The sequence below is a fragment of the Tursiops truncatus genome, chromosome 16, assembly GCF_011762595.2.
Source record: "Tursiops truncatus isolate mTurTru1 chromosome 16, mTurTru1.mat.Y, whole genome shotgun sequence".
NCBI classification, from domain to species: Eukaryota; Metazoa; Chordata; class Mammalia; order Artiodactyla; family Delphinidae; genus Tursiops; species Tursiops truncatus.
The window spans coordinates 40,579,626-40,602,533 of NC_047049.1; the positions used below are offsets into that span (position 1 = coordinate 40,579,626).

A 22,908-nucleotide genomic window follows, 5' to 3' on the forward strand; every position below is an offset into this window, starting at 1 on the left:
GCCACATTGACACAAAGCCACATCCTAATAAAAATTAGGATGAGAAGGGAGACAATAAAGTGATATATAAAGCCAAAGTTATTATTGTGGCATTTGGCAAAAATACAAACTGGAAGAGAGAATTCTTAGAGGTGGTCAGGACCTCCTGAATAATTCAAAAAGTGGAGACAACTTGGATTAAACAAACAGCAATCACTTTTAAAACATTAAAAAGTAGTTTTTAAAAATCAGGGTTGACATTATATAGCAGTTGTTTCTGTGTAGATCTGTTCTTGGTTTTCTTTTTCTTGGAAAGAACTGTCTGTACAATACCACATCATTTTTGATGGAAAGATATCCATAAATATTTTTAACAAATTAAAAAATAAGGAGAGTTTTGAAACTCCTTTTGCTAGGCACAGGTACTATCTGTGGGAACACTTGTTTAAACTCATGCAATTTCAAGATATCAAGAGGGAATGAGGTATAGAAGATATAACTTTCTTTTTAAAAGTAAATGTACAGTTAAAGATGAAGATTACTGTATATAGTCTAAAACAGCAGTTAATCTATTCTATTGCATCTTTTTTTTTCTAATACCCTTGTATTAGAATATTATTTACTTACTTATGCCTATGTATCCACAGGTGAGAAAGAGAAAACATGTGATAGGAAAAAAAAAGTTTTGACTATAGTTAAATTGAGATGATTATGAAAATATTAACAGGAACTTGCTTTAAACACTTAATATTCATATCCAAAAAAGAAAATGCATGTATCTTATATTTTCTTTGTATTTATTCATATGAATAATTTTAATAATGCTTTAGATAAATTCATACGGCATTTATTTGGTTATCTTATCACAAAAAATTACACCTAGCTATCTATCTCCTATACACAGGTAAAATTCACCTCTATCAAACGTGGATGACTTCAACTCTAAAACAGAAATTTTAAATGAGATTCTAAGAATTGCTTCTATGTCCTAAGTGAAAAGTTACTCCACACTGATTTATAAAGAAGACCTAAGTATTGTTTGAAGGAATATAGAAGTACTATGATGACTCTTACAGAGTAATTGTTGAATCTACATGAAGTTGTTAATTATTTTGTGAAGGCTTTTTGTTTTTCAAAATGACCTTTGATTTTTTAAAGAAAATATTTGATAATAATTCATTTGGAGATAGCTTATTTTCTAGTAATTTATGCTTAGAATCCTTGAAAAGGTTTTTGAATAGATAATTTAAACATCTGTCAGATAATAAATGTGTAGAACTTGACACTTCAATAAATACATATTAGAATTAGAATTGCAAAATCCTCTACTATCTACCACAATTTTCCAAATAAAAATAATCCCTAAGTGTTGCTATTTGAAAATTATCATCATCAAATATATGATTCCAGGTGATGTCATAGTATACATACATTAATATATATCCCTCACTAATTTCAAATAAAACACATTCCACTTTCCACATAAATCTTTTTTTAGTTCACACATGTTTTGCTAATTGTGGTCAAGACAATCAAAGAGAATCAAATCTTATTGGCTCAATTCCTACATTCACCAATAATTCAAAAAGAGACCATCATTTTCAACTTATAAAAAAAATATTTAAAGCATGAATCCTATATTATATTATTACTCTAGAAGTAGCATGCCAGGCATTTAGTTCTTTTAAATTCAATTTTAGCATTAAAATATATATTAAAATCAGTTTTAACATTTTAAAAACTATTTTCAATATAACCTTGTATAATAGTATTAATACAGCTATAATATGATATATATGTTTAAAAACAGTTTTCCCATTAAAAGGTAAATTTCATAATTTTTGAGGCTCGCTTTATTCCTACTAGTAAATACTACAAATATAACACAGTAGAATGTGTCTTAGTCCCTCATTCCACCAAATTCCAGTTAATAAAATTTTCCTGGATTTAATTTAATCATATTCAAAATTGTATAATATCCTTGGTGGTTCTGCATTTCATGTTGATACAGTTACTCTTGAATTTTTAAAAAATATAGATAAGTTAAACATCTCTAAAAGAAATAAGGGTTTGAGGGTAGCATCGTTATAGAAACTATGAAGTCTTTTAGCAATAATTTAAAAGACTTTTTCAAAAATGATGGTTTAATATTGCTTAGAGAGTCCAAATAGTGCAAGAGAAATATTAAGTTATATATGAGAGTATATACAAGAGTTATAAATATTAAGTTATATATAACAAGACAGCAGTCTCATTAGAGAGGAATATGATGAAAAGAATATTCCTAAGTGGTTAGATATTTAATATTAATTCTTTATTTTCATTCAGATTTTAATTATTCTATTGTATAACATCTTAAAGTAGTATCTTAGAAAAGTCTATTATTTTAGACCACAGAATTGTTTTTTTCTTACCAAACAGGAGTTGGCTTCTGATACCAAATCAGGAATTACTATTTTACGATTGTGCTTTATTTTCCTCATTTTTTATGAGAAAATATATCTTCAGAATTAATTTTTAATTTGGGGGAAAATGCCTGATTCTGAAGGTTTAGAAATTAAATATGATACTCAAGCTATTCATCTGCAAATGTCTCCTCAAATTGAATACTTCTTTCCTGTTACTCAGTTTTTTTTAATGATCTTTTGTTTCTTGGTTATTACTTTTCAATTTAACTTTTCTTAGGTTTTCATCTTAACAATTTTCTGTTTGAAATAATGTAATAAAGCAGGCTGTAAACGGTACTTCCACATCAAGTTGAAATTAAATACTCACCACACAGCATCCATCAAAACCCACTTCTAAAAGCCCCTGAAAGGTCTACTTACGTCGTGCTGTCCCCCACTTCTTCATAGAGATGCGCCCCTGGAGGCGGCGGGGGCGGCGGGGGCGCGGCCACTGGTGCAGGGGCAGGCGCTGCAGGTTTCGCTGCAGTTAGGGTGGATTGCATTCGGGCTGTCTTGGTGCACTCAGCTTGGCGCCTTCGGTAAAGTAAGGATGTTTTGTAAAACTCATTTTAGAAATCATATACTTATCAATAGGCTACCTTTCAATAATAAAGTCCAGTTATCAGAGGAACTCAAACATTTTTACACAAATATTTGAACTTATTAACTGATAAAATTACAAAAGCATCCCCACAGAGTATCTTTTATGTATAAACCCTTCTCCTTAGTTCTTTAAAATATTTACACCTTGAAAAACAGGTAGAATTCAGTAGAAAAATTTGCAAATTAAGTTAAATGATAACATTAAAGGGAGAAGGCAAAATATTTATAAAAAATGTGATTGATAATTGGTAGTTGTTTAATGATCTCTTTCATAACGTGAGGCATATAGAAGATACATAATTTCCTTCCATCTATTTAAAGAAAAGTTATTTAAAAATGATTTAAAACATTTTTGACATTAGTTTACAGGGGCTGTGTAGATGTACACATTTAGGAGGGAGATTTGGTTAGCTTTTATTTCCTTTGAATTCCTAGGAATGCCTGTGATTCTTGCATTGGAGGTAAGCTGCTCTTTTTTGACTTTCTTGGGTCCTGATTGTTAACTCTTGCCTCAAAATCAAGATCCCAAAGGGTGGATGGAGGCTATAAGGGCAAACTGTCTTTTTCACATTTCTTCCACTTGTATCCAATTGTCTAAAACTAGCTCAATTCTATATATACAAAACCACAAAGGAATTTGAACTAAAAAGTAGCTCAAATACAAACACAAAATAGACAAATAATACATGGTTCAGGGCAGGCTGCCTACCTTATCAGCGTTATCTCTTTTTTTTTCTTTTTATGTCACATAAAATCATATGCAAAATATTGGTAATTATACTTACACTTTAAACCTGTTTGGGAAGCAATGAATAAAAAAAAGAGAAAGCTACATGAGAAATACTGCATTCATAATATTTTAACATTTGATTTAATCTAAATTATGAATAATTTACTGGTTAAACTCATAATGACACAGACTTAATGACATAGTAGGGGAACTATGTATTTCAATTCAAAAAGTGAAAATGGTGACCACTGTCAGTCCTACAAGATGTTAAAACATTCATTGCAGGAAAACAAAGAAATTAACAATGGAATAAAAAAACTGGATTAAAACATGCATATGTGAATTTCAACGCTGATAGAGAAATGGAATATTAAAGATGATATGATCTTTATAATTAGTTTTTTGGTTTACTACACTTGAACAATATTAAAAGAATGGAGTCAAGCAGCAATCCCTGATTATACTCTTGGCCTCACTTTGAAGCTGAAGCTAGAATTGGAAGGTGCCACTCCTGGGTAATGAATTTATGACACTTTTTTTCACATGTGCCTCCTAGTTTTCCATGCATAGCAAATTTCAAAGACACATCTTAGTATTAAAGAATAACCATTCATTCTAATCTATTTATAAGCAGAATACAAATGTACAAAAGTTAGGTTTTAAAATATTAGAATTTTACTTTGAAACATGTTTACTTCTGTTACTCTATAAAAAAGAGTTACCAAAATTCATTCATAGAGTGTTAGGCTGATTACTGAACTAAAAAGATTAAATAATGCATCTTTACAATGTTTAAATATTAAGCATCTTAATTTTTTGTTAAAATTCAGACCATTTAACATAACATCCAGGGTGCTTCAGTTTTGATCACTGCATTGTCTGCCAAATATATGAAGTTTTCTCACTGATTTTAATGCTAGCAGGATATAATAAAGCTCCTTTGAGAAATATTTGAATGAAAAAGAAAAACTGTAATACAGACTAAATTTAACATGAAAATTAATATTGGATTGATAGCTTAATCTAAAAATTTGTTATTAAGTTTGTGCATAGGCTTTAGATTTGGCATATCAACTGATTTATTAACACACGTTGAACTCCAATATATCAACCTAAATGTTATATTTGCAACTTCACATTAGTTTTGTGAAGGAAAATATTCCTATAGTATCTTCATGTAGAGGGTACTTTTTAACTTTCAGGTTGGAATTACCTTATCTTATTTAATTCAAAAGAAAATTCTCAGTGTTACACAACAAAGATAACAGTTTAAGAATATATAAGGACTTTTTCAGTCCTTTCCTTTTATTTTAAATGGTGAGTAGCTGTTCTACCATTATTTCTTACTGTTTTTTATGTCAAGTAATTTATATGACTTATGATTCCTGTCTGTCATTTACTTTCATTTTGTGGCACCTTCAGGGTTACCTCTCTTCTTAACCTATTCCACAATTTTTTCACCAATCATCATCAATAGGGATATACTTAAAGTACAGCCCTGTATCACAAAGGGTCCTCATTCCTAGTGTCAAATAAAGAATAGCTCGCTAGACTATTTTAAATATAGATGTTTAAATTAGGAAAAATTTACTTGACTACTTTGAAGAGCCTAAACAAGAAAAATATAGATATTTTAAATGGATGTATTTGCCTGTAGGAACCAGAGAAATGTAAGGCCTCTACTGCCAAAATATACTGTTAGATGTTACAGTATAGGCTCTAGCAAGGCTAGCCAGGAAAGAAGAAACCATATGGAAAATTACATATTGTGTGCTACGATTTTTAAATGATTTTTTCAAACATTGTAATCATCTGCATAGAGGTAAATTTAACAATACGGATAAAAACCTAGCATGACAATGTATTTAGGTTACAGACCTTCCTTTGGAACTGGGTTATCTCTATATGACATTTCACTGCCTTTGCCCCAGGATACCTCGTACCTTTCCTGCAAGGCTCTTAACCTGATGAAGAGCATAAACAAAGCTACGGGAGGTAACCTAATATTCCTAGCAGATAAGAATATTTAAGAGCACAGGAACACTGAGCAATGTGACAAATGTTTTGAAAGTTTGTATTGCTTTCCCTTAAAGGAAGGTCATTTGGTACAAGAAAAATACAGCACTCCCAAAATGGCTGCAGCCTTAATATTTTACAGCTACAAAGCCATTTTAGCAGAGATAGTTTTTTGATAATGCCTTCTTGAGGAACTCTCCATGTTCAGCATGTATGAATACTTACTGTCTGTAGCTGACCAAAACCACCAAGACGGCAGGAATACAGCAGAGGATGATGATGAAGGCCAGAGCCAGCAAGGCCCCTTCTGTGTAGCCTAGACTTTCTCCTCGCTTCTTAATGCTGGTTACTGCCGCTGGAGGCCGGATCTCCAGAATGCGTCCTCCTTCCCCGTAATACGGCTGAAAGTCTTTATTGATATCGAGGAGTTTGCCATCTAAAAATCTTTATTGTTAAACAGTAAAAGTAATGATGTTAACAGAGAAAGGCTTTTATTTATTTATTTATTTATTTTTTGCGGTACGCAGGCCTCTCACTGCCGCGGCCTCTCCCATCGCGGAGCACAGGCTCCGGACGCGCAGGCCCAGCGGCCATGGCTCACGGGCCCAGCCGCTCCGCGGCATGTGGGATCCTCCCGGACCGGGGCACGAACCCGCATCCCCTGCATCGGCAGGCAGACTCCCCAACTAGTGCGCCAGCAGGGGAGCCCGAAAGGCTTTTTTTTAAACAAAATATTTTTTGTGATACCTTTTAATATTTTCTTTAATTATAACATAAGCTGAGTCAGAAGTCTTATTATGAATAAGAAAAGCATATATAAAAAGCAAGACCAATAAAAAAGAGTAACGCCTCTATATTCACATATCAAAGATACTAATAACAATGACCCTTACTTAATACACTTACAGACTGGGGGAAAATAATTACCAATGTCATTGAAATTTATATCACTATGTTGAGATTATTTACTTTAAGTTATTCGGGTGGGATAAAATATAATATTCTAAATTATTTAGTATAGTTTAAAAATATATTCCTGCATTATATATCCTTCGGTTCTCAAAGTAGTCCTGTAAAACAGAACCTTAATACTGACTTCCTGCAGACCACAAAGCTACACAGTTAGGGAAACAAATCTGAGATACCAACCCAAGCCTTCATAGTGTATCTTTGTGTTTCAACACACCACCTTAAATACTGACACTCTCAAATCTCAAACCAAAATACCTTTATGGGCTAGGAGTGAACAAATTAAAAAGTTTTTTCTTCCTGGAAAGAGAAAACTAAATAAATGATGCAGGTAGTAAATCAGTGTAGTCAGGATGACAGGAATTGGTGGTCAATTTAATCTAGTAGTTCTTGCAAACCCTTACTCTAAATAATGCAATTCCAACTATGAGCATTGTGTTGGGGAGGAGAATTAAGGAATAATTGTTACTTAATTCTATTAGACTGAACAATTTTTTTTACATATTTTATGCTGTAATTAGCAGGCATTTTTTTTTCAAAATTCCGCAGAAACACTTAAATGATCCTTTACAAATCCTATAATACTGAAGCAACAATTATGTTCTTAAAACCACAAAGTCGCAATATGTCTTAGGTATTTTTTTTAATTTTTAAGACTTTTATCTATAAAGGTATAGAAAATTAGAAAGCTATAGAAAATTGAAAAACACAAAATAGTTCAAAAGGCAAAATTACTCAAATGCCCACAATACAAAGATTACTACTGCTAATATTTTGGTGTACTCAAGTCTAATCTTTTTTTTTTTTGCTATTAATAAACATTTTTATATACTTGTAACTACACAGCATACACAAAGTGAAAATATTTTAGAAATACATGTCTTAATATAAAATACCATACTTATGCTGAAGATGTGGAAAATACAAAGAAATGTGAAAGAAAAGATTTAAATGGCCCCAAGTTTCACCATCAAATGGTAACCAAAGAATGCTATGCTTGTGCATTTTACAGGCTATTTCATCCCTTTGAATACTTTTTATTCTAATTTTCCAAGTGATCATGCTGACTTTAAATCTAGTTAAACACACTGTTCATAGCTTCCATAGAGAAAAAAACAAGGAGATGCTTGATATCAGATATGAATTCCACTGGATAGTTTATTAATCTTCCAATTTAGGAAACCTAATGGCTCAAGTAACTCAATTTTAGTTTTAAAGCTACACAGTTTTTCATTTAAGTTTTCATGCTATAACTTAAGGCAGTTAGGATGCTTTCCTTGTTTTTTTACGAATATGCTTTTGGAGATGAAAATATACTTTTTATATCAATTTTTCCAGGCCATTTTCAGATACATTAAGAAGTATAATAAAGTTTTACCCATTGTTCTAAGTTCTAGATTGGAATAGAATTGTAAAACACTTTGTTTGAATTGTTTATCAGATAAAGTAAGAAATTCCAAATGAAGTACAGATAAGAGTTATGTCGCAAGAACTGTATCATTAGAAACTGGGAAGGATCAGAAGCAGAGGAAGATCATTAATTGCAGGGAAAATTTATTCCTATCATGTGTATCCACGGATCACAATTCTATTGGATTCCTACTGGATTCTATTTGATATCCAAACCACCTAAAGGAAGATTTATTAGTCTTTTTACGCTACAATAACTCCATTATTTAGATCTTCATTTTGTTTTATTTCTCAATTTCGGTGATCGTAAGTAATTGTTTACTAGAAGAGTTGATAGCTTTTGAATCCATAACTGATCTAGAATATCTTTCTTTTTTGCTGTATATATGCAAAACAACTTGCCTAGGCCAAGATTCTTAAGTCATAACATTTTCCTTAAAATATTGTGGATTTGATCCCATTGATTTTTGGCATTTCATCATGCAGGTGGGATGTATAAGGCTTATCTAATTTTTATTCCTTTACGATTAAGTCTTTTTTTTTTTTGTTTCAATAGTTTTAAAACATACTCAGGTACTTTTCGAGGACATATGACAACATTTTCATTCATTTCACCTGTAATGTAATGAAATATTTTAATTACATTTTTACCTCAGAGATACATGCAATTATCAGGTTGTATCTTGATTGTCCTCTAAATATATTCTGACTTCTGTTATGATTATTTTTTTCTTTTCTATAATATGCTGTGAACTTCTTATGTGTATACTTCATTTTGCCAGTTTATTTTTCAGATGCTTTTTCATTCTAGGCAAGGTTGAATCCAGATAGTCAATGGATTTTAGGAGAATTTCTTCCTAAGATCGAAAAATTAGCCCCAAGAAACTTCAGGCTTTTGTTTTATACTTTTTCTGATTTCAGGACTAAGAGCTCTACTGTCTCCTAACATCCATGTAAATCCTTGAGATGAAATCTAATTGACCTTCTCGTGAATGTGCACTAACCCACACCTACTCCATGTGAGCAGAGGAAAGGCATACTCCAAATGGCCTGAGGGGAAAGCACTTCATCAAAGCCCACCACCAGGGACTTCCCTAGTGGTCCAGTGGTAAGACACCGCACTTCCACTGCAGGGGGCATGCGTTCAATCCCTGGTCAGGGAACGAAGATCCTACATGCCACATGGCTAAAATCAAAACAAAACAAAACAAAAAGCCCACCACCATTTGGAGAAGGTCAATCCTCACTATTCTTTTGTGGAGCATTTTTTACCAGAAGCAGGTAAGGATTCAGGGCATGCAAAACACATACACCATTTGTCTTATACGGTCTTATTTTCTACAGAAAATATTAAACTGTTTTCTAGTGGTTTCTGTAAGAGAATTATTTCCAGAGATAGTAGTCTACCTCTGAGTCATCAGGGTGTTATTTCTTTTATTTTGTTTTTCAGTATTTATTACTGATCCCATTTTTCACCTTACTTATTTAGAAAGGAGATAAAGCTGTCAGATTCAATATCAATAAAGAAATGTGATTTTCTCTTTATTCTCATCCATAGTCTACTTAGCTGCTGGTTAAAATGCTTTTCAAGTCTAAGGGTGAGGTGAACAGACCCCTTCCTAGTATTTAGCCAACATTAATTAATTACTGCTCTGTTTTCCTGACATGAGGTAAATTCCTAAGCCAATTCCATGTCTTCTGATTCACCCAACTGATGGAGCACATGCAAACAGGTATCCCTGGCTCCATTCACTTGAACACAACTTTCAAAGTACAATGTATAACTACAGACCACTCTGCATTTTACCTTGAGGATTTCAGTGCTTCAATGTACATATGGATGTAGAAATAAAGGGGAGGGTGAGCAGGAGAATGTATTCTGTACTTCACAAAAGCACACACCTAAACAGTGGAGGGGCAACTGCCTATTTCCTTTGTCAGTAAATAATGTGCGTCTCTGAAACAGGTTTACAGAATTGGCAATGGTTAACATATCTGCCCACATTCATTCCACTTGGATAAGGTTGTTCTTAATAAAACAAATCAAGGGTGGACCACTATTTCCTCTATACAGTTCCACAATTATTTTAACTAAATTCTAACATTTAGTTTTCCAATTATTTGGATTTTCAGTATATTGAATTTTTTTTCTGGACTTAGTAAGTTGAAAGAAGTTTTATCAGAAGTTGGTAGTTAGATTTATTTTAAAGTATTTTTTAACATTGTACTTTTTTTTTTTTTTTTTTTGCGGTACGCAGGCCTCTCACCGCTGCGGCCTCTCCCGTTGCGGAGCACAGGCTCCGGACATGCAGGCCCAACGGCCATAGCTCACAGGCCCAGCCGCTCCACGGCACACGGGATCCTCCCAGACCAGGGCACTGGCAGGCGGACTCCCAACCACTGCGCCACCAGGGAAGCCCTTTAACACTGTACTTTTAAATGCAGTTTGTAGAAAATATCAGCTTTCTCTCCTTCTTCTTTATATCTCATTTACTATCTGGACAGACTAATTTTAAGCAGACTGGACTATTAAGTGTACAAGCTAAAATTGTATTTGCTCATTTTTAAATTTAATTAAGTTTTGCTTTAAAATAGTATGGTCTGTTTCTGCTCAGAAGGCAGAAAGCCTTAAGAGAATGTGGCACCCACCCTAATGAAGGGGAATTCAAATAGCATTAAAATCATAAATTTTTTTGCAAGCATAAAACCAAATTCCAAAGAGTGACAGTTTCCTCCAACAGTGGGATGAGACCATGTATTGTCTCACCTTTCTCAGAACAAGCCACAAGTAGGTACCATAAATTCAAATAAAACAAACCAGCTAAATTTTTAATAAATGCTTAAAAGCTAAGTGTGTATCAGCATGTAAGGTTACATAGAATAAGTGACCCACAAACACAAGTGGGGGTTTGCACTCACTCGCAAACTCTTTTCCATGGCCCACCATAAGATAGATTGGGTACAGGGCAGGGACCAGAGAAATCCTCTTCATAGTGCAGGGATATAGGCAGCTAAGGCTGGGGTGCTCTGCAATTTTCTGGACCTGTATCTCACATAAAGCAAGAGCCATATATAGAGAGAGGGAGGAAGTACTCCCATCCCTAAGGCTCAAGTAAAGGTCCACTGCTTCTGGAGAAGAGCTATGAGCAAAATCCACCCCATCTGGGGGAGGAGAAGGAGCTCTCTTGGGCCTAAGACCCTGCAAAGTAGAGGTCTACTACTGGTTGGGGAGGGGCAGGGAACTCTCTTACACCCAAGAACCTCCACAAATATGAAGCAGAGTATGGATGCCATGGGAAGGCATGGAAGAAAAGCTGAGAAAGCCCCACCCCAAATCCTAGGCACACCGGCTAGACAAGGAAAACAGAATCCCCCAACTTCTCATTGTCTCATTCTCACCCTTAGAGTAGAACCAAGCAATAAGCAAGAGCCATTTACTACATCGGGAGAGTTAAGAGAATGGAGAGAAACCCTTTCTGTGTCACAGGCATTCAGGAACTGCTGAAAGATAAAGAAAGCAATAGACCAGACACAGAGGTAACCCAGATATTGGAACCGTCACATAGGGACTTTGATACAACTCTGATTAATATTTTACAGGATCTAGTAGTAAGGCAGAAAACATGCCTAAAATGATGGAGAAACTCAGTAAAGTGGTAGAAACTGTAAGAACCAAATGGAAATGCAAGAATTTTTTAAAAAGATATGAAGATGAAGAATTCCTTCAATGAGCTTATCAATAGGCTAACATAGACGTATCAGTGAACTTGAAAACAGGGCAGCAGAATTTATTCAAACTAAAACACAAAGAGGGAGGGACCTTCAACATGGCAGGGGAGTAAGATGTAGAGCTCACCTTCCTCCCCACAAATACATCAAAAATACATCTACATGTGGAACAACTCCTACAGAACACCTACTGAATGTTGGCAGAAGACCTCAGACTTCCCAAAAGGCAAGAAAATCCCCAGGTACCTGGGTAGGGCAAAAGAAAAAACAGAGACAAAAGAATAGGTATGGGCGGGACCTGCACCTCTGGGAGGGAGCTGTGAAGGAGGAAAAGTTTCCACAAACTAGGAAGGCCCTTTACTGGTGGAGATGGGGGATGGCCGGGGGGCGAAGCTTTGGAACCACAGAGGAGAGCGCAGCAACAATGGTGCAGAGGGCAAAGCGGAGAGATTCCTTCACAGAGGATCGGTGCCGACCAGCACTCACCAGCCTGAGAGGCTTGTCTGCTCACCTGCCAGGATGGGCAGGGGCTGGGAACTGAGGCTCGGCTTCAGAGGTTAGACCCCAGGGAGAGGACTGGGGTTGGCTGTGTGAACACAGCCTGAAGGGGCTACTGCGCCACAGATAGCTGGGAGGGAGTCCGGGAAAAAGTCTGAAACTCCCTAAGAGGCAAGGAACCATTGTTTCAGGGTGCGCGAGGAGGGGGGATTCAGAGCACCGCCTAAATGAGCTGCAGAGATGGGGGCAAGCTGCGGCTATCAGTGCGGACCCCAGAGATGGGCATGAGACGCTAAGGCTGCTGCTGCCGCCACCAAGAAGCCTGTGTGCAAGCACAGGTCACTATCCACACCTCCCCTCCCGGGAGCCTGTGTAGCCCGCCACTGCCAGGGTCCTGTGATCCAGGGACATCTTCCCTGGGAGAACACAGAGAGCGCCTCAGGCTGGTGCAATGTCACGCTGGCATCTGCCACCACAGGCTCGCACCACATTCCGTACCCCTCCCTCCCCCCATCCAGAGTGAGCCAGAGCCCCCGAATCAGCTGCTGCTGCTTTAACCCCGTCCTGTCTGGGTGGGGAACAGATGCCCTCAGGTGACCTACACGCAGAGGCGGGGCCAAATCCAAAGCTGAGCCCCTGGGAGCTGTGAGAATAAAGAAGAGAAAGGGAAATCTCTCCCAGCAGCCTCAGGAGCAGCAGATTAAATCTCCAGAGTCAGCTTGATGTGCCCTGCATCTGTGGAATACCTGAATAGACAACGAATCATCCCAAAATTGAGGCAGTGGACTTTGGGAGCAAATGTAGACTTGGGGTTTCCTTTCTGCATCTAATTTGTTTCTGTTTTTATGTTTATCTTAGTTTAGTACTTAAAGCTTATTATAATTGGTAGATTTGTTTATTGATTTGGTTGCTCTCTTCCTCCTTTTTGTTATATAAATATATTTTATTTTCCTTTTTCTCTTTTTGTGAGTGTGTATGTATATGCTTCTTTCTGTCATTAGGTCTGTATAGCTTTGCTTTTACCATTTGTCCCAGGGTTCGGTCTGTCCGTTTGTTTTTTTTTTTAGTATAGTTTTTAGTGCTTGTTATCATTGGTGAATTTGTTTTTTGGTTTGGTTGCTCTCTTCTTTCTTTCTTTTTTTTATTACTTATTTTTTTATTTCTTAATAATATTTTTTATTTTAATAACTATTTTATTTTATTTATTTTATTTCCTTCTTTTTCTTTCCTCCCTTTTCATCTAAGTCATGTGGCTGACAGGGTCTTGGTGCTCTGGCCTGGGGTCAGGCCTGAGCCTCTGAGGTAGGAGAGCCGGGTTCAGGACACTTGTCCACAAGAGACCTCCCGGCACCATGTAATATCATGTAATATCTCCCAGAGATCTCCATCTCAACACTTACACATAGCTCCACTCAATGACCAGCCAGCTACAGTGCTGGACACCCTATGCCAAACAACTAGCAAGACAGGAACAAAACCCCCACGCATTAGCAGGGAGGCTCCCTAAAATCATAGTAAGTTCACAGACACCCCCAAACACACCACCAGATGCAGTCCCGCCACGAGAGAGACAATATCCAACCTCATCCACCAGAACACAGGCACCAGTCCCCTCCACCAGGAAGCCTACACAACACACCGAACCAAACTTACCCACTGCGGGCAGACAACTAAAACAACGGGAACTACGAACATGCAACTTGTGAAAAGGAGACCCCAAACACAGGAGGTTAAGCAAAATTAGAAGACAGAGAAACATGCAGCAGATGAAGGAGCAAGATAAAAATCCACCAGACCAAACAAAAGAAGAGGAAATAGGCAGTCTACCTGAAAAAGAATTCAGAGTAATGATAGTAAAGATGATACAAAATGTTGGAAATAGAATGGAGAAAATACAAGAAACGTTTAACAAGGAACTAGAAGAACTAAAGAGCAAACAAACAACGATAAACAATGCAATAAATGAAATTAAAAATTCTCTAGAAGCAATCAATAGCAGAATAACTGAGGCAGAAGAACAGATAAGTGACCCAGAAGATAAAATAGTAGAAATAACTACCACAGAGCAGAATAAACAAAAAAGAATGAAAAGAATTGAGGACAGTCCCAAAGACCTCTGGGACAACAGGAAACGCACCAACATTCGATTAATAGGGGTCCCAGAAGAAGAAGAGAAAAAAAAAGGGACTGAGAAAATATTTGAAGAGATTATAGTTGAAAACTTCCCTAATATGGAAAGGAAATAGTCAAGCAAAGGAAGTGCATTGAGTCCCATAAAGGATAAATCCAAGGAGAAACATGACAACACACATATTAATCAAACTATCAAAAATTAAATACAAAGAAAACAGATTAAAAGCAGCAAGGGAAAAACAAAAAATAACACACAAGGGAATCCCCATAAGGTTAAGAGCTGATCTTTCAGCAGAAACTCTGCAAGCCAGAAGGGACAGGCAGGACACATTTAAAGAGATGAAAAGGAAAAACCTACAACCAAGATTACTATACTCAGCAAGGATCTCATTCAGATTTGATGGAGAAATTAAAACCTTTACAGACAAGCAAAGGTAAGAGAATTCAACACCACCAAACCAGCTTTACAACAAATGCGAAAGGAACTTCTCTAGGCAGGAAACACATGAGAAGGAAAAGACCTACAATAATAAACCCAAAACAATTAGGAAAATGGTAATAGGAACATACATATTGATAGCTACCTTAAATGTAAATGGATTAAACGCTCCAAGCAAAAGACATAGACTGGCTGAATAGATACAAAAACAAGACCCATATATATGCCGTCTACAAGAGACTCACTTCATACCTAGGGACACATACAGACTGGAAGTGAGGGGATGGAAAAAGATATTCCATGCAAATGGAAATCAAAAGAAAGCTGGAGTAGCAATTCTCATATCAGACAAAATAGACTTTAAAATAAAGACTATTAGGAGAGACAAAGAAGGACACTACATAATGATGAAGGGATCAATCCAAGAAGAAAATATAACAATTGTAAGTATTTATGCACCCAACATAGGAGCACCTCAATACATAAGGCAAATGCTAACAACCATAAAAGGGGAAATCGACAGTAACACAATCATAGTAGGGGACTTTAACACCCCACTTTCACCAGTGGACAGATCATCCAAAATGAAAATAAGGAAACATAAGCTTTAAATGATACATTAAACAAGATGGACTTAATTGATATTTATAGGACACTCCATCCAAAAACAACAGAATACACTTTCTTCTCAAGTGCTCATGGAACATTCTCCAGGATAGATCATATCTTGGGTCACAAATCAAGCCTTGGTAAATTTAAGATAATTGAAATCATATCAAGTATCTTTTCTGACCACAACACTATGAGACTAGATATCAATTATAGGTAAAAATCTGTAAAAAATACAAACACATGGAGGCTAAGTAACACGACTAAATGACCAAGAGATCACTGAAGAAATCAAAGAGGAAATCAAAAAGTACCTAGAAACAAATGAAAATGAAAACATGATGACCCAAAACTTATGGGATGCAGCAAAAGCAGTTCAAAGAGGGAAGTTTACAGCAATACAATCCTACCTGAAGAAACAAGAAAAATCTCAAATAGACAACCTAAACTTACACCTAAATCAATTAGAGAAACAAGAACAAAAAAACCCCCAAAGTTAGCAGAAGGAAAGAAATCATAAAGATTAGATCAGAAATAAATGAAAAGAAATGAAGGAAATGATAGAAAAGATCAATAAAACTAAAAGCTGGTTCTTTCAGAAGATAAACAAAATTGATAAAGCATTAGCCAGACTCTTCAAGAAAAAAAGGGAAAAGACTCAAATCAATAGAAGTAGCAATGAAAAGGGAGAAGTAGCAACTGACACTGCAGAAATGCAAAGGATCATGAGAGATTATTACAAGCAACAATATGCTAATAAAATGGACAACCTGGAAGAAATGGACAAATTCTTAGAAAGGCACAACCTTCCGGAGACTCAACCAGGAAGAAATATAAAATATAAACAGAACAATCACAAGCAATGAAATTGAAACTGTGATTAAAAAGCTTCCAACAGACACAAGCCCAGGACCAGATGGCTTCACAGGTGAATTCAATCAAACATTTAGAGAAGAGCTAACACCTAAGCCTCTCAAACTCTTCAAAATAGAGCAGAGGGAAGAACACCCCCAAACTCATTCTACAAGGTCACATCACCCTGATACCAAAACCAGACAAAGATGTCACAAAGAAGAAAACTACAGGCCAATGTCACTGATGAGCATGGATGCAAAAATCCTCAACAAAATGCTAGCAAACAGAATCCAACAGCACATTAAAAGGATAATACACCATGATCAAGTGGGGTTTATTCCAGGAATGCAAGGATTCTTCAATATACACAAATCAATCAATGTGATACACCATATTAACAAACTGAAAGATAAAAATCATATGATCATCTCAATAGATGCAGATAAAGCTTTCAACAAAATTCAACAGCCATTTAAGATAAAAACTTCCAGAAAATAGGCACAGAGGGAAGCTATCTCAACATAATAAAGGCCATATATGACAAACCCACAGCCAACATCATTCTCAATGGTGAAAAACTGAAACCATTTCCACTAAGATAAGGAACAAGACAAGGTTGCCCACTCTCACCACTATTTTGGAAGTTTTACAAACAGTAATCAGAGAAGAGAAAGAAATAAAAGGAATCCAGATTAGAAAAGAAGTAAAATTTTCACTCTTTGCAGATGACATGATACTATACATAAAGAATCCTAAAGACTCTAACAGAAAACTACTAGAGCTAACCAATGAATTTGGTAAACTAGCAGCATGCAAAATTAATGCACAGAAATCTTTTGCATTCCTATACACTAATGATGAAAACTCTGAAAGAGAAATGAAGGAGAAACACTCCCATGTACCAATGCAACAAAAAGAATAAAATACCTAGGAATAAACCTATGTAAGGAGACAAAAGACCTGTATGCAGAAAACTACAAGACACTGATGAAAGAAATTAAATACAATACAAACAGATGGAGAGATATACCATGTTCTTGGATTGGAAGTATCATCATTGTGAAAATGACTATACTCCCCAAAGCAATCTACAGATTCAGTGCAATCCCTATCAAACTACCAATGACAATTTTTACAGAACTAGAACAAAAAATTTCACAATTTGTATGAAAACACAAAAGACTCCGAATAGCCAAAGCAATCTGGAGAAAACTGAGCTGGAGGAATCAGGCTCCCTGACTTCAGACTATACTACAAAGCTACAGTAATCAAGACAGTATGGTACTTGCACAAAATCTGAAATATAGATCAATGGAACAGGATAGAAAGCTGAGAGATCAACCCACGCACATATGGTCACCTTATCTTTGATAAAGGAGGCAAGAATATACAATGGAGAAAAGACAGCCTCTTCAATAAGTGGTGCTAGGAAAACTGGATAGCTACATGTAAAAGAATGAAATTGGAACATTCCCTAACACCATACACAAAAATAAACTCAAAATGGATTAAAGACCTAAATTTAAGGCCAGACACCATAAAACTCCTAGAGGAAAACATAGGCAGAACACTCTATGACATAAATCACAGCAAGATTCTTTTTGACCCACCTTAGAGAAATGGAAATAAAAACAAAAATAAACAAACGGGACCTAATGAAACTTAAAAGCTTTTGCACAGCAAAGGAAACCACAAACAAGACCAAAAGACAACCCTCAGAATGAGAGAAAATATTTGCAAACGAAGCAACAGACAAAGGATTAATCTCCAAAATATACAAGCAGCTCATGCAGCTCAATATCAAAAAACAAACAACCCAATCCAAAAATGGGCAGAAGACCTAAACAGACATTTCTCCAATGGAGATATACAGATTGTCAACAAACACGTGAAAGGATGGTTAACATCACTAATCATTAGAGAAATGCAAATCAAAACTACAATGAGGTATCACCTCACACCGGTAAGAATGTCCATCATCAAAAAATCTACAAACATAAATGCTGGAGAGTGTGTGGAGAAAAGAGAAGCCTCTTGCACTGTTGGTGGGAATGTAAATTGATACAGCTACTATGGAGAACAGTATGGAGGTTCCTTAAAAAACTAAAAATAGAACTACCAAACGAGCCAGCAGTCCCACTACTGGGCATATAGCCTGAGAAAACCATAATTTAAAAAGAGTCATGTACCACAATGTTCATTGCAGCTGTATTTATAATAGCCAGGACATGGAAGCAACCTAAGTGTCAATCGACAAATGAATGGATAAAGAAGATGCGGCACATATATACATACATGTGTATATATGTATCCCATATATACAATGGAATATTACTCAGCCATAAAAGGAAATTAAATTGAGTTATCTGTAGTGAGGTGGAAGGACCTAGAGACTGTTATACAGAGTGAAGTAAGCCAGAAAGAGGAAAACAAGTATCGTATGATAATACATATATATGGAATCTAAAAAAAAATAGTTTTGAAGAACCTAGGGACAGGACAAGAATAAAGACGCAGACGTAGAGAATGGACTTGAGTACACGGGGATTGAGAAGTGTAAGCTGGGACAAAGTGAGAGAGTGGCACGGAGATATATACACTACCAAATGTAAGATAGATAGCTAGTGGGAAGCAGCCGCATAGCACAGGGGGATCAGCTCAGTGCTTTGTGTCCACCTAGAGGTGTGGGATAGGGTGGGTGGGAGGGAGGTGCAAGAGGGAGGGGATATGTATACATATAGCTGATTCACTTTGTGATACAGCAGAAACTAGCACAACATTGTAAAGCAACTATACTCCAATAAAGATGTTAAAAAATAAATTAGTTAAAACAATAAAAATAAAAAAACAAAATAGTACTTTTAGCTGAAAAAAACCAACAAAGTGATAAGAATGTTGGGGGAGGGGAGAGGAATAAGAACCAAGCATCCAAAAGCTATGAGAAAAAAAAATTTTAATTGGAGTCCCAGAAAAGGTAAAGAAAAAACAGGGTATAAGAAATATTTGAATATATATTGTCTATGAATATTCCAGAAATGAAAACAGCAACAACAAAACCCCCCAAAAATGCAGATTAAAGATGCTCAAAGAACCACAAGAAGAATAAAAGGAAAATAAAAGTAATATACACTTATTGTAGAAAATCTAAGCAATTCACATATCCCAAAATCATCAACATACGCATAACCTTGTGAAACAAAATATGTAATTAATGAGTTGTAAAGCCATTCCAGTCTTTTCTATGCACTTATAAAGTTTTAAAATTTTTTTGATATTGTTAAATCAATTTTTAAATATCTTAGTGAACTCCTTGGAGGAAGTATCTTTTTTGTTTCTAAATCTTTGCCCTAAAAATTCTAACAGCCTCAGAAGCTTAGATTTTAGCATAAGGAGAAATTGAGAGGATAATCCTATTTCCACTGGTCTGGGCATTAGGCAACAATCAATGTTCTAGTACATTTGTTCAGTGTTAAAACTAAATATACAAAAACTTTTATAACTTCAGAATAGGTAATAGTATCTGATAATAATATCTATGCATATCAACGTTGCATTTTGAAATATATCTATATAATCTCATTACAAAATATTTCAAAGAACAATTCTAGGGTTTAAATTAGACCAGTGTTCTCAGCTAACAGTTCAAGGTGAAGACCGCTAAGGCAAAATTTTTAATACTTCATGGCTATTCCATCCTCTCCTCAATATAATTTTTTAAAATTTATAGTTATTCTATTTTTTTTCCTTTTTTCTTGGCTATAATAGTTATTTAGTTGAATTTAGAACTCTACTTTTCACAATATAATCTAGGTTTTGGAAAACTTAATAGAATGAAGAATGTTTATCTTGTACTTCACAGTGTCAGTTGAAACCAAATTGGCTTCAGTTTCCAAATCTTTTATCTCTAAAATATTTACAAGTACAATTCAAATTATAATCACCATTATTTTACTCTTTAGAGCCAGGCTGTCAGCCTAAAGAAAATAGATATTTTTAAATTTAGGAAAGCACCTTAAATTTGAACAATCTATCATCATATTTTAAAATAAAACCAGTGTATATAAAAAAGAATGCAGGGCTTCCCTGGTGGCGCAGTGGTTAAGAATCTGCCTGCCAATGCAGGGGACACGGGGTTTGAGCCCTGGTCCGGGAATACCCACATACCGCAGAGCAACTAAGCTGTGTGCCACAACTACTGAACCTGCACTCTAGAGCCCGTGAGCCACAACTACAGAGCCTGCGTGCCACAACTACTGGAGCCTATGTGCCTAGAGCCCGTGCTCCGCAACAAGAGAAGCCACCGCAATGAGAAGCCCGTCGACACAATTAGAGAAAGCCCGTGTGCAGCAACGAAGACCCAACATAGCCAAAAATAAATAAATAAATTTTAAAAAAAGAATGCAGATAGATTTAAATAAATGTTAATAGTGACAATCGAAAGAATATAAAAATTACTTTTAATGTATATTTCTAAATAATTTTTTAAATTAATAAAGTAAGCAATTATTGTCTTAGTAGACCTAAATGCTCCTTCATTTGGATGGTGAGTCTAAAACCTGAGAAGAAGCCATTGCTTCAGTAATCTGTATTTCTTCATAGTGATTAATATACTCTCTTGCATATCACCCATAAATTAATTATACATACTTAATTATTAATACTTAATAACTATGGCTTTTTAAGAAATTAAGTTGATACTAAATCACTTTCATTGCTGCTAAAATAGTAGTGAAATTTTGTTGATGAACAGATATAAAGTAAAACTAAATTCAGAATTTATGAGTTTTAATAAATAAATGGGTAAATAGATGTTTACTAAATAAAAACATGCACCCATATATGGATATATGCATGTAAATTTGTATATGCATATATTTATTTGCATGATGTTTATTATATAGAGAGACATAGAAAAACTAAATTCTGAAATAATGGATTTTGGAGATTATGTGTATATATATATACACACATCTCTGAATATTCAGAATATATATATATGATTATATATCAATATGTATTTTTACTACAAAACATGTTTTTAGGTAAGAATTACATGCCAATAATCTTTTGGACACTAGATGTCACTAGAGTAAAGGAGAAACTAACAACAACAACTAAAGCTGTTCTAGAATAATTTCCAAAGGAGAATATGTAGCAGGGTTTTGTTTAAGATTTTGTATATTCCTTATTTTTAAAGGATTTAAAACTCAAATATTCAAATTCATACCTGGAAGAAATGTCACATGGACTTCGGTGGAAGTGATTATCTCCTCTGTTCTCTACCCCCAAGTCAAGGGAAAAATCAGATGTTAATTTTTGCCTATTCAATAAGACCATGAAGAGAGCTAGGCTTGTTCTTAAAATTCAAGCCTACTGACATCATTGCAGGCAACTTGCCACTTTAAGAAGGGATCTGTGCTTTCCTCTCAAAGAGCAGGGTCTTGGAGCAAGAGTGGAAGCCGATGCAAGGTGATCTCGGTGAACTGCTTCTTGCTCTAAAGCATAATGGATCCTCAGACATCTCAAGGAGAACAGATCCCCCGAAGTCACTTTATCTCATACTTAGACTTAAAAATTCTAGGCGTGAGTACCCTAGGTATTGTTTCTTAGATTTTTTTTCTTTTGTTTTGATTACACTTCACTTTCAAGAAAAATCTGATGGGTTTTAAACTATTTACTTATATCCTTAAATCAGGATTATCTATGGGTGATACTGTAACCAAAAAGCTGTTACAGACAATAAAAATACTCACTTAAAAAGCTCATGTCTGTCGATGGCTCTGTTGGTTTGGGGGTCGATTGCATAGACAGTCAAGTCACACTTTGTGTAATCTTCTAGAGAAAAGGCATCGCCATGCCGGCGAGCTCCAACATTCTCTACCACAACCTTGGAACCAGGAATTTGCTCCTGAACATAGCGATCCAAAATCCTGTAAATCAAACGAAGCACAAACATGACATTCTGACAGGCTCGCTGAGGAAAAAAATCACCTTCAACCTGAAATGACATTTAGTAAATTAAAAATGATGACAGCCTGGTTTTTGTTAATGGTTACTGAATATGAACTCTTGAAAAAAGTTCTCTATATATTTAGAGTGTTTAACTCCCAATGATGCTAGAAGCTGAATAAGGTAGAAAGAGGTCATCAACCATGTCATATTTAAGTCTGGACTTTTAAAATTTATGATACCATTTGAGCTTTCACATGGCTCATGAGAAATGCCAACTATGTTGTACAAATAAAACTGTCTATGCTTTATGGGAACCATGGGGTCTTAGAACTCTTGAGTTCATATGGTTGGTGTTATAAATTACACTTTCCACCAGATTTTGTGATATGTCAAGGTGCAACAGTAGGATACCTTTTTTTCCCTAAGAGTGTAAAGACCCTTACAGCATTATAGCAGTGAGAATGTAGAGATATTTTGCTTTGTCAGGTTTAACAGGTTAAGATAAAAATATTGTATTCTGGGCTATCTTAATTTTGTAA

At 35.5% G+C, this 22,908-nt stretch overlaps 1 protein-coding gene across 8 annotated transcripts in view; it reads right to left on the reverse strand.

Moving 5' to 3' along the window:
• Positions 1 to 22,908, reverse strand: part of PCDH15 (protocadherin related 15) — a 727,135-nt gene that overhangs the window by 18,702 nt on the left and 685,525 nt on the right. For 4 of the 8 annotated variants that reach the window (XM_019936551.2, XM_019936466.2, XM_019936415.1 and 1 more), the window contains 5 exons: positions 22,171 to 22,347; positions 6,001 to 6,219; positions 3,815 to 3,823; positions 2,808 to 2,960; positions 607 to 612 (listed from right to left, as the gene is read on the reverse strand). In XM_019936551.2, coding sequence (XP_019792110.1) covers positions 607 to 612; positions 2,808 to 2,960; positions 3,815 to 3,823; positions 6,001 to 6,219; positions 22,171 to 22,347 — 564 coding nt within the window. The remainder of the gene's footprint in view (positions 1 to 606; positions 613 to 2,807; positions 2,961 to 3,814; positions 3,824 to 6,000; positions 6,220 to 22,170; positions 22,348 to 22,908) is intronic. The other 4 variants (XM_033841882.2, XM_033841881.2, XM_073793727.1 and 1 more) reach the window with 1 other exon arrangement.